At 38.1% G+C, this 12,630-nt stretch overlaps 1 protein-coding gene across 8 annotated transcripts in view; it reads right to left on the reverse strand.

The window, feature by feature from the left end:
• Positions 1-12,630, reverse strand: part of ATP2B1 (ATPase plasma membrane Ca2+ transporting 1) — a 60,503-nt gene that overhangs the window by 33,256 nt on the left and 14,617 nt on the right. For all 8 annotated transcript variants that reach the window (XM_068190355.1, XM_068190362.1, XM_068190361.1 and 5 more), the window contains exon 2: positions 607-1,018. In XM_068190355.1, the coding sequence (XP_068046456.1) occupies positions 607-811 (205 nt within the window). In that variant the 5' untranslated portion in view covers positions 812-1,018. The remainder of the gene's footprint in view (positions 1-606; positions 1,019-12,630) is intronic.

The raw sequence follows: 12,630 nt of genomic DNA on the forward strand, positions 1-12,630 counted from the left end.
CCTTCCACTAAGAGTACACATCAGTGCTTCAAGTTATATTGGTAGTTATTTTGCATAGCTCAAATGAAATCTACAAAAATACTGCAGATTTAAAAACTAGATCCTGCTACTAAGAATCCAATGTAACACAAATGGAAAATATGTAATCAGTTTTAAAAATTGCTGCATTAGCAAATCCAAGAACTAGGTAGCCACACAGAAGAATTAATACGCCCTGCATTAGAATATTAAAACCCTGTGCTCTACAACAGCATGATCTGAATTGTGAACTATAGGTCATATGAACTATTCAGAAAACTGATGCTTTCACAGTGAGTTGAACACTGCTATGTTGCATTGCTGTTTCATATGTGGATGTCTACCTCAATGAACTTTGTTCCAAGTGCAACTTCATTAATACAACCTCTCACATGCATCTAGACCAACTGAAAAAAACTCTTGCTTTCTTATTACCATGACATACTTCTGTCTTAAAGGAAAAAGAAGCAATATTTTGTTATGGTAACGAAAATGCTTTTACAAACTTTGTTCTATTAAAAAAAGCAGTTTACTGACTAAGGCTTTTCCTAAATGGAGCTTCCTCAATAAGTGTTAAAATTTACTTACCTTCATTTGGTGAAGTTTTCAACTTTGTACAGATGCCATGTACATCACCATAGCATTCCTGTATTTTATGCAGTGCATCTGCAGCTCGAAGTTCCATAAGAGAACGGAGCTCTGCAAGAGTAACTCCAAAATCTCCATGATTAGCTTCTTTTACAGCATTTTTTACGCTGCTATATGCAACTGAGTTGTTTGCCATGTCACCCATGATGCATGCAGTCTTTAGCGTAGACAGTTTCCAGCAAGGAACAAAATTTCAACTTAAAATATTTCCAAAAGGAAAATATATCCTTTGGGTATGAAGACAGTCAGGAGAGCAGACACATCACCCAAGCAAGAGAGCCCATCTGGAGAGATATCTTTGAGGTTGTCCCATGGTGCGTTCTGTTCCCCAAAACCAAAAGGCATGTACAGTCTAGGGAGAGAATAAATACACATTCAGTTACATAACAGCTATACTGAAATGCATTGTAAGACAATCCTTACTCTTTATACCAAGATTACAGAACAAATTTCTTTTTTAATTTCCTATAATATTTTTAGTTTGCATTCCGCAGGCAATAGTGACAAGGAAGAAAATGGATGTTTCCCATCCCAAAACAACCTTGCATTATTGGATTTCCTTAAAATCATTAACCTTGTAACAACTGGTGCCTTTAACACTGGCATTTTCCTTCAAATGTTCATATGGTTCATCATCAAGCAGCAACCTTTAAAAATACCTAAAATTAAATCTTGTTTCCAGGGAAATGGAAACATCCACGAGTGATGTCACATGGGGAAAGAACACGCTCAAGTTAAAAATCCCACTTTCCAATGATGCCCTCACCTCAGAGTTGGGAAGAGCAAGCTGTTTTGTCTTCCCATTAATTCGTTTGTGCAAAACTCAAGAAAAAACTTCAAGACTAAGCTAGCCACACATGAAGTACTTTCATATTCTAAGTAGGATTATATCTTCAGGCAGACCTAGCTCTTAATAAATTTTTCACATCTATACAGTTTTAGCCCTGCTCCAGCTCACTTCATCACAACTCAAGCCTTGCACAATATCTCCATTTAATTATTTGAAGAGAGGGGGAAAATGCACAATATCACCTTTCTGCAGAAAGGATGAGCAAAATGAGAGCAGTTCTTCCGTCTGATGATCTATGTATTGTAGCTGAGAAATTATCATCTAGCCACAGGACTCTGAACTTGCACAGGGATTCTATACATAATCCCTGCTCAGCTGACTTATCTTGCATGTACATGTGTAGCTACACAACAGGGCAGCGCACACATTAACTCCTCATGCCTGTGTAAAGATTTGCTGTGTGCCAAAACCAGACTTCTGATCACGTAAATCAGCTTTATTGGCATAATGAAGTGCAATGAGCATGTGTAACAATATATTTCCCCATGAAACACTACTGCCAGGCTCAGATGAACAATAACTTGGACAGTTACAGGTCAACAAGATCCTCAGGTGTCATATGTCTAGCAAAGGCAAAAAATATGAAGGCAAAGCATCAGCAAACAAAAGATTTCTAGCTATTCCCTGCTGGGTTAGAGGACTGTTTGGCTGAACTGCTGAATCCGTGCTAAAGGTATAAGCACCCAATTACCAGAAATTTAAGGTCTTGGTTCCAGGAAAGACTCAGATTTCTGCTCTGGAAATAATCTCTTGCAGCTATACTAAATCTACCATTTAAAGCACCATGCCACTGAGAACAACTGTTCACTGAACAACAACCATTTAAAGCACTGTTTGCCCTGAGAACAACTACTGACACTGTAAACCCCTGAACTGGTGTCACCTGACCACAAGTGACAGGCCCATCTCTGGCAGTACTACAACTTCTACAACTGCAACTGCTCTTCTCTTCCTGTCACAGGAGATTCTGAGAAAACCACTGTTTTCTCAGAGAGTGACAAAAAGCATAAATCAATCAATATTCACATGCATAAATCTTCCAACATTCTATAACATCAAAAAAGTTGTTAATTTAAAAATTAATTTTTAATCTTCGTTGTTTTCTCTGTTACTTGCAAGAAAATGTTGCAACAGTTGAAGAGTCTATGATGATGGTGTTAACCTGCATTGCTAGGATATAGTTTTGATTAAGACTCTAATAAGTTCTGTTAGAGTATCCTGCAAGTGAAGAATTTCTTGCAAACTGTGTATGAAAGAGTTTTCTTTAAAGACATGCCACATTCTTATCTAATGCCCAAAAGCTGGATGTTGTTGTCCAGCTGGTAGCCTAGGAGGATTTATCAGCTGGCATCTGATCATAAGCTATGACAGTATAACAAGAAGCAGATCAGGCAAATGAGTTTGTATAGCTATGGAGAAAATGCTGCAGCTGCTAATTAGGCAAAAAATAGACCAAGCAGAAGGCCCCACAACCAATTACATCAAACTTGATTCAATTTTAATTAAGAAAAGCTCTGTTCAAGCCTCTGGCAGGAGCCCTGTACTTGATGCCTAAATACACCCAAATCCAAGAGAAAAGGATAGGAAAAACTACAGCTCTAGTCACTTGTTCACTTGTCATCAAAAAGTTTTAGGACTTTCTGTCTCCATATATATGCATAGAGTGGGCCAAACTTGCTTTTATATGCAACTAAACTTAAGAGCGGTAACTCTGCTTAGTCATAACTCAGTGTGCTTTGCACTCCAGTTCTAACCTCTCTAGCAGCCATAACAATTTTTACAAATAAGTAATAATCCAGATTAGTCATTAGTAATTTTATATTGAAGGGGGTCCTCATATGCTCTAAATGCCATCCCAACATACCAATGGACCCTTAGGGTTCACAGGCAAATTCAATAAGCATTCATTAACTACAAAAACAGTGCAGTTCTACAGATCAGCTCTAGTAGTGATAGAAATTATTTGGTACATTCATGTTATCAAAGAACTGTGGAAAATCAAAAGGAACAGTGTGAAGACTTCAAATTCTGAATGCTGAACAAGTGCAGTGTTGCTCCAGATAATAAAAAAATTATTAAACATTTAATTAAACATTATCAATTTTAACACAAATTCAGACCAGGATCTGCTTCAGTAGAGATTTTAACAGAGAGAGCTTCTTGTCATACAGGTACAGGATGGACTTAGTCTAACACAGATTGTTCTGTAGGAATCAACAAAGAAACTTTCTTTAAGAAATATCCTTAGTGCAGTTTTGATGTAAAATCTTGCAACATTCAATCAGTTCCTGTTACAGCAAGTTCCAAGAGTCCACTTTTGTAATATTAATGATGATGCAAAATGAAACTATTATGACTGCAATTTAGTAGCATAAAAGAAAGTGCATTTTAAAGCTACAAAGATCATCTAATAGTATTTATCTTCCCAGCTAATGAAATATTTTATTTGTTTTCATCAGTGTTTCAGTTCTCAATTATTACATCAGTCCTTTGAAATAACTGAATAGCATGAGCTCTGAAGCACTATAGTTTAAAGCAACTCACCTCAAACTTCCAATCTGTTAATATCTCAAATTTTAAATTCAAGAAACAGTTATCAAGCTAAAACTCATTTATACACCAATGATGAAGTTCCATCCTATTTAAAGTTTAATTCAGTTGAAGTTTTGTGTTAGTGTCCAGCTTAAACAAGCTGCATACAAAATTATTAAGATGTCTGTCTTTCATTAGACACATCAACTTTTGGATAATACTTTATCACTGACACCTGGTTCATCCCTTTGTATCAGTGAGACTAAGAATACCTTTAAAGGTGTTCTCTGTCACACTCAAATGACTAAAAAACTTGAACTGCAGAGGCACATTTCAATAGTGGCACATACTCTCAAAGGTAGGATTCAGATACTTATGTAAATCCCTCCTTGCTGTTCTTTGGTTGTAGTAACCTCACTGACACATCATATCATTGTAGCTGCTTATGAGGAATAACTTCCTTACCCAAATCAAATCACTTTATTGCTAACGGACTGTGTTTCGTTACCAGACAAAGACACTAATTCAAACCCATAACCCATTAAACAAAGGTTAGACAACTTTGCCAGTGTTGGAAGATCAACAACATCATAAGCTTCTGTAGTTGGACTGGAGAAAGGAAAAGCTCTAAACAGAAGTCTACATGTAGAGATGCTTACCAAAGCATGAAGAGACGACAGATTACTTGTCTATTTAGTGCTACCAGAACATTCTGCACTGACCAAATTAGAAACTGCAACATGTTTTTTGAGGTGTTCCAGTGGTGGCACAATTACTATTGCCCAGATGCACAGGACCTAGCATACCTTAGACCCCTATCCAAGCTTTTCCTATGATTACATTTAATACTTGCTTCACTAACCTACAAGGAAACACAATTTTCTTAATCAATATAAAAACACCTAAGCACAGTCATACCTCAAGAGTCAAAACTTCAGCAATTATGAATACTGTGTCGTTCAATTTCATTTATACATCTGCTTGAACAGTATGCATTCAGATATTGAGCATTAGCTGGTAGCATTTGGCCTTCAGGAACACACTAAAACTGGGCCCTGTAATATAGGAAAGTGCTTGCAAAGTGATTATCTCAGGAAAGCCTTTGTTTAATCGAATTAGTTCAAGGAATACCAGATAGATCTGCATATCAAGAAGCTGTTGTGGTTGTGATAAAAACTGTCCTCATATGTTTCAGTTGTCATGCCTTTTAACCTGCCTACAGCTTCAAAGATATTGAAAAAAATATAATATGCTTTTGCATACTTCAGTTTGGGTGGGATCCACAGCTTCAAGCCACCACATAACATTGCAGGGGTGTGGGGAAGAAAGAAGGGAAGTTGCCTGCAATATTATTATAATGGAATATTATTACAGTGAAAAGTGACTGTAACTGAGAAAGTAACCTGGAAATCAAACTGAAATTTACTGAAGTCTTGTACTCTGAAAGGTCTAACTTCTTACTCTAAGAGACAGATCCTCCCACCTACTTGACAGGCCACAGAAACTCACCAGCTGTTTCACAAGGAATATGAATGAATGCTAGTGAAGCAAAACATTAATACAGAATAGTATGCATTTACAAGTCTCTATTCTGTAAGTTAAAATGTGCCTAATTGAACAAATAGGAGTTAAATAATTTCAGTGCCTTGCTACTGTTTTAGAGCAAACATCTCAGACAGCCTGGTTATGAAAAGACATGTACAAGTAGACTGGAGAACTAGGAGGCAAAGGGCACAAACAAAGATTTTAGCATACTATCTTCAGCCTTAAATATGCCCAACAGTGTTGCAATGACAAGTTTCAGTTATTACAGCTTATGTGCTATACACTGTAAATTCATTAAAGGTCAAAACTTTTGCATAGTTTTCAAAGAGAAATCTGATTATTTCTGAAGCCTAATCTCCTGGGAAGCAGATGTACTTACCCATCTGAAATAAAAACTGGCCTAGGTTCTGCATTGGATCTAAACACTGGTATTGTCCCTGCTCATTGCAGGGAGGTTAGACAAGATGGCATTTAAAGGTCCTTAAGGGATTTCTGATGCCTACTGTGATTGACACTTGTAGAAATCATTTCATCCATTGGTGGTTTCTTTCCTTTAAGACCCCAAATTTATTTCTTATTGAAATTATAGCAAACAAATTAGGACTTCAGTCTGAAGTCGGTTTGGTAGTAGTACAAATTACGCAGGTTCTGCATAATTTTCCTCCTGTTTTGATAGTAGCAAAGAAAAACTGTACGTCTTGAAGGTGAGTTATTATAACATGAAGGACAAAAGCTTCTCTTACAAAGCAGCTTGGTCCACAGCCTCTTCCAGGAGCCCAGCAAGCAAGCAGACATTTTGTTATGCCATCAACCATCTGCACAGGCCTGCATTGCCCTGCCTTGTCCAAGCCACGGCCTTCCCCACTCACTAAACAACTCAGCTGCAGCTGAAGTGTCACCTGGATTAAGAAACAAGATCAGAAAGTGCTGTATAGAATAGTCTGAGTAGGAAACTATTTTCTCAAGTGTTTAAACTAATCATTAGCTTTCTGAGGTAACCAAATAGATATTACTGATCCAAAAATAGACAGACTGATGGCAATAATAAGGGCTCCAGAAAAACCTATGACCACTTTCAACATCAGACTTTGAAACATACTGGAAAATCCCAGAGGACAAAAGCAATGTGATCATCATTAAAGAAAGCAACAAGTGTTCCATGTGTTTGAAATGCTAGGCTTTCACAGTCACCCCTTTCATATCACATTGCTGGTTGTCCACAAGACGATAAACACTTAAGACAAAACCATGCGAAAGTGTCAAGTTTGTAACCACTTTAAACACTTTTCTGCAGTCCACAGCTATGATCAACACTCAGGCAGCTTCTCTATTCTTCACCCGCAGGCCCTGAAGCTTCCTTATCTGTACTTCTTTTTCCTAAACTCATCTACTTTTTGCTCTGTGATGACACTATAAACTAAAGGCTACATTCAAGAGGACTGTTTGTGATACAAGGTTACTCCAGTTTAAGGCTATAATCCCAGTGAAAAAAAAAAAACTTCTAACCTCTAGATGGGATTCTGTCCCATCCAGAATCATTTTGAGTGTGTTCAAGTGCCTAACATGCATTTAGATGCATTTCCTCATCTAACTTCAGGTGAGTGAAGCTGTCAAAATTTCGACTAAGGCAGCTGATGGCTGAAGGCAAACCTGCTGGTGTTTAAGATGCAAGGAAAAAAATGTTTGCCCAAAGCCCATCAATATTCTCCTTTCCTTCAGATCCACTGAGTTCTAAAAAAGATAACTGAGGATTTCAAGTCTCTTTATTCTGCACACTTTAGGATAATTATGCTGTAAACTAAGTTATTTTAACAGATCTTCCATATTAATAGCTAAATATATAAACCTAAAAGTGGTTTTTTTTTTGAAATGTAGTAAAGTCATCCATTAACAAATATTCACATTACAAGGTTCATTAACAACTTACCACACTTTTCTCATCAACATTTGTCAAAACCATATTGACAAAAATGACAAGACAAAGCTGAACTTTTCTAAAAAAAGATAGGGTGGTAGCATGGCAACCAACTCGCTAAAATTACACATCATAAGACTACAACAGAGTTTACTGGCATTCCCAAAGTGCAAAATGTGTTCTGGTCACAAACCCTGACAGGTGTGTGTTAAATGAGGCATATGACATCACTATATGCAACTAAGTTTCAAGTAAAGGTAAACTGAGATGGTACCAAATTGCATCCAACAGAGATGGAGCTGGATTCCTAGATTTCAGATACTTGTTGCATTTAGAGCTCATTGCAATTCATCCAGCTGGTCAGTTCTGAAAATGTCAGCAAACCAGAAGCTGACTTCTTCAGTTATTCCTACAGGTATATGACTTGTCTTGAGAAATCTTTTCACCTTTTTTTCACAGAACTTATATTTACCATTTCATCCTGATTTGAATACTCACCATTTTTTCTTTCAGAAAGTATTACTTTATGCTAATCTCCATTTATGCAGAGCAGTAGGCTTTTGATTGTGATCATGCTTCATGACCTCAAAGAGATGCAAAAAGCTCTTTAGATTTATGAGCCTTCAGGCAAAAGGCAAAAGTCCATTCTTACCTGATTTTTCTTGTATTCAGAAAACTTCAAAGAAATTTAAAATTAGTCTTAAAACTACTAGGAAATATTTATGCCTATGAGATTGAGCCAAATTACTTCAATAAAGACCCTCTGTATATAACTATTTCCTTTCTATTAGAGCAATAAAATTAACTTTGGCAAAGTTTTGAGGCTTTTCTTGCTACTTTGGACTAGCTTACTGCTAAGTACAAACAGTACCACAAAATAGTCTATACACTCATTGAACCATAAACAGATAATATACAAATCGTGATATTAATGTGGTAAAGGATCCATTTATGATCCTCAAAATCACCATTCCAACCAAGGAAGGGTCTGGAATGTAAGAAAAATTAAACAAAAACCTCAGGTCTGGTCACCCATCTCAATGAGCTCACACTATGATGCTAAATTGGATATATGTTTTGTCCTCTTGTGGTCAAAATTTAAGAAACTTCCCTCTTGGCCTGTAACAAGCCAGTTTGAGAACCTTCAACTTCAGATTTTTCACAAGACTTTTGGAAATACCAGACCACAGTATACCCTTATCCTCAAACCCTCAAAGAGCCTTACTTCTTCAGAAACCTATAGTTTGAAAGCCATGCTAGCTTCCCCTGAATGTAATTAATTCCTGCCTGCTAGAAATACACTAAATAAACTGGCTAAAAGAGTCATTCTGAGAAAATCCCTTTCAAAAACTGCAATTATGTTTGCCATCTTCTCTTCCTAAGGAGACAGAGTTTTTAAATTCAAATATCATAACTAGTCCACACTTGAGCAGCACTTTAAGAAATTCTTCACAACTTTGCTGCTCCTGTTGGTTATGTCAAGAGGTTCAGGGGTTCTTTTGGTTTGTGTTTTCTTTTGTTTGGTAAGGGCTTTTTTACCTCAATATTTGAATTTGAGACTCCAGTGTACAGTTTTGCAGAAACACAAGAGTGAAATCTCTCGCAAAATTATTTATTATGACTATACTGGTCATCCCTTTAGCTCTTTTTGGTAAATTTTGAGAGCTTAGCTCACTAATCCATTCTACTGGGCCTCCTCTTTCTGGTACAGTGTAACAAGCATGTTCAGTATGCTTCACCTCATGGTATTATCTGACATATTTTGTAAGGCTACATATTGCTTCATCCTTCAGGGACATCCCTAGTTTCGAAACTAGTCTTTACTCATGATAATACTTTTCCATCTCTCTGATGTCTGACACCCACTTAAAGGTTAAATTGTCATGCTCCATGCATTGTCACACACTTCTAGCTACTCCAAAGTTTCTCATTTATGCAGGGTTGATTGCTGGTCTGGGATTGTTTTACACACATTGAAGCATTTCTGCAATATAGCTATTGGCACCCCTCTGTAGAATGAGTGATCAGTACACCTCTCTGCTCTGTGATCAGTACACACATGACAATCCCATGTCCACCATCCAATATAAGATAATAAACACTTTTCTCAAGAGTTTGTTTCTTAAACATAGAGAATATATAAGCAGCGTTAGTAGACAGAATGCACACAGCTGAGATTCCCATCACAGCACTTTGTAACTCTAACAAAGCAGCAAGTCTGTCACATCCTCAGGCAACCAAAGGTATGGCTGTGCTACAGTGACATGTTGTGACACTCCCACTCACAGAGGTCCTGAAGCAGCTCTCATTATTTGACACTAACAACATTGCAACTTACACCTGCCCCCCTTATCCTTTTGCATTGGGAAAAGCCATCGACTCTGCCAACTGCATTAATGAAGTAACAGAGTATGGGAGCTCTGCTGTTGCAACAGGCACACAGGCAACCTTGGGCCCAGAACACACACTTCTTGTGCGCTTCTCTACTCTTCTTTACAGCACCTCAGCCTCTGAGGGAAGGTATTTCATTTTGGGTCCTGTTCTAAGTCAATTTCTCATGGCATATACAGCACTCCAAACAGTTTTGGCACTTCTTCCTTTACTAATGCTTTTTTCTTTTTTCACTTTTTTTTTTTCTTTCCTCCATGTACTTGTATGATCTTTAAAAACAAATAATTTTTTTTCCTAGTCATGAAATCTGCCCCCCTCAGGATCCAAGAAGCAAGAAAGCACCATGCCGTGGTCCCAAGCCTGCACTCTCCCACTAGCTGTGATGGTAGCCATGGTTCTACACCTGTGAGTGGGCTACTTGAAGCTGTGTGGTACAGAGAGCTGTCATCCAAAAAGGATCTCCCCCACCTCTGTGGAAAAATTTAAATAGCAGCATTTCTACTGTCTGAACAAGTTTTCCCACAAGACACCAGGAGGGGTTCATTTATTTGTAGAAGTCATACAAGCAACGTGGATATGCCAGCTTAAGAGACAAGATGCTAGAAGCCTCTTTATCATGGAACTATATGGCTGCCACCTTTAAGATAACATTAAATCTGCCTTCAAGGGAAGGTTCCTCTTCCCTCTGTTATTTCAAGTTGCAGTGGGTTGAGCAAATCCAGGACACAAGTCAACTGACTTGCCACTAAACCATAGCATGGCACATAACTTTTCAGTAAGGGCAGACAAGGTTTGTTTGGAGTGAACAGCAAATTCACATGACTGTTAGACAATGGCTTAAGCAGATTTAGTAAATTTGATTAATTTCTCAGTTTCGGTAGGCTATATAAAATTGCTATACAAACTGGCTATGTGCAATTAATAATCATATCTTCATTTCTGAAGTCTTCAGTTGTGAAGTACTTAATTGTGCATAACTCTAGGTTTCTGAGATTACAAAGACATCAGTGCTTGATTAATGAATTAGAAAAAAGAAAGCAACTCAGGAAAAACACAAAAAAACATGCTCCGTCATAATATTTATAAGTCCTATACCACACAATAAAGAAAATCCCTTCTCCAGTTCCCATAAGCCAAAGGCCTTAAGTCTTCACTAGCACTTTGCAGACAGCTCTGCTCCCAGGCTAATCAGCAATCATTCAAATGATGAGGCAAGCTAGGTGTCTAATTTAGCACTGGCACAACTCCCCTAGGCAGGGAAAGGCCATGCCTTGAACTGCATCACAACAAGCTGAACCTACTCTGAGCTGAGGATCAGCCACAGATTCCCTTCTCTCCCCTGCCCTATCAAGACACAAGGCTAGCAGAAGTAAAGTGGTAAACCAGCAGGCACTCAGATGCCTGCAGCATAGCTACCTTTGGCACGCACAGCGAGGTGTTACTCTTCTGATAAGGAAGCTCTGAATCCTCAGTAGCAATTGCTAGTTTAACAAGCTTAATATTTGTCCTTCCAAAAGATGGCATCTGGATTGAGACCCTAATGCATTTAGCACAGATAAGTGCTCATAGTTCATCTGCAGCTCAGGGCCAAGAGGCTACCCACCCATGAAGACTACAGGTCATCATTCTGTCTTGGCAAAGTCAGACATATTTTGTTCCTTCTACACAAAGCTACTTCCCACAAGTGTTTGCTTTACAGTGACACATTGTAACAGTGTGCAACTTTAGCAATCATGTTGTTTCTAGTAATACCAAAAGCATACAGTGTCTCCGAAGAAAGGGAATTGGGAAAGGCAGTATCAGCTTCTCCACTCAAGTGACAAACTTGAAGCATCCTGTTGAATTTGTGCATGTTACAACTGCTGATGGCACAAACTCTTTAAATAACCAAGATTTGTATGTTCAGCTCACTGCTTCCAACAGACTTCCTCAAAGGACCAGTGCCATTGCACGGCTGACTGCATCACACCTCGGCTCAGCATGAGATTCTTTGACTATACAGCTGAGTAGAGGCTCACAGACCAACCCTTGTTAAGTCAGAAGCCAACCATATTTTTAATCTAAACCCTGCAATTTACAAATTTCTCTTATGCAGCATGCAGGTAAAGCAGAGTAAGGAAGACAAGAGCTTCCTCTAGCCTGGGGCTAGTAATACGCAGTGAAATGCCTGTTTCCCCAGTGGAGGGAAGTGACTGAGAAGATCAAGTATTGTGAAACAAACAAAAAATGATGCAGCACCATGAAGCAAAATATAGCACAAATTACCCAAACTCCCACAGATAGGGACTCAGTTTTTCTGAAGGTAATTTTGGGAGATTCCTTCTCTGGTCCTACTGGTCCACTTTCCTAAGCAAAATACTGTATCCCTGTTTTCCTCAAAGGATGCCATCAGCTGGTTTCTTGGCACTTTCAATAAAGCCTTAAGCTTGAAGGACATGTAGCATTTGGACAAGAGAAAGCAGACAACTAGGAAGCAGCTGTACTAGGACTGCTCTCCAAAAACTTGCTTTTCAGTCCCATTAAGGATGGTTTATTTTAATTAGTTTGTCAAGGGAAATATAGAAAGAAGCCATCTGAAAACCTCTATAATTAAGCATTATTTTAGCAGCCTTTAAAAAAAATCCTACCCAATGTAGACAAGACTTAGAAAAAACTGGTGCAAGTATGTAATTCTGCTAGTAGCAAGTAGCAGACTTGTTATTCACACTTTCAGATCTGAGGTAAGGAAAAC

The sequence above is a fragment of the Anomalospiza imberbis genome, chromosome 5, assembly GCF_031753505.1.
Source record: "Anomalospiza imberbis isolate Cuckoo-Finch-1a 21T00152 chromosome 5, ASM3175350v1, whole genome shotgun sequence".
NCBI classification, from domain to species: Eukaryota; Metazoa; Chordata; class Aves; order Passeriformes; family Viduidae; genus Anomalospiza; species Anomalospiza imberbis.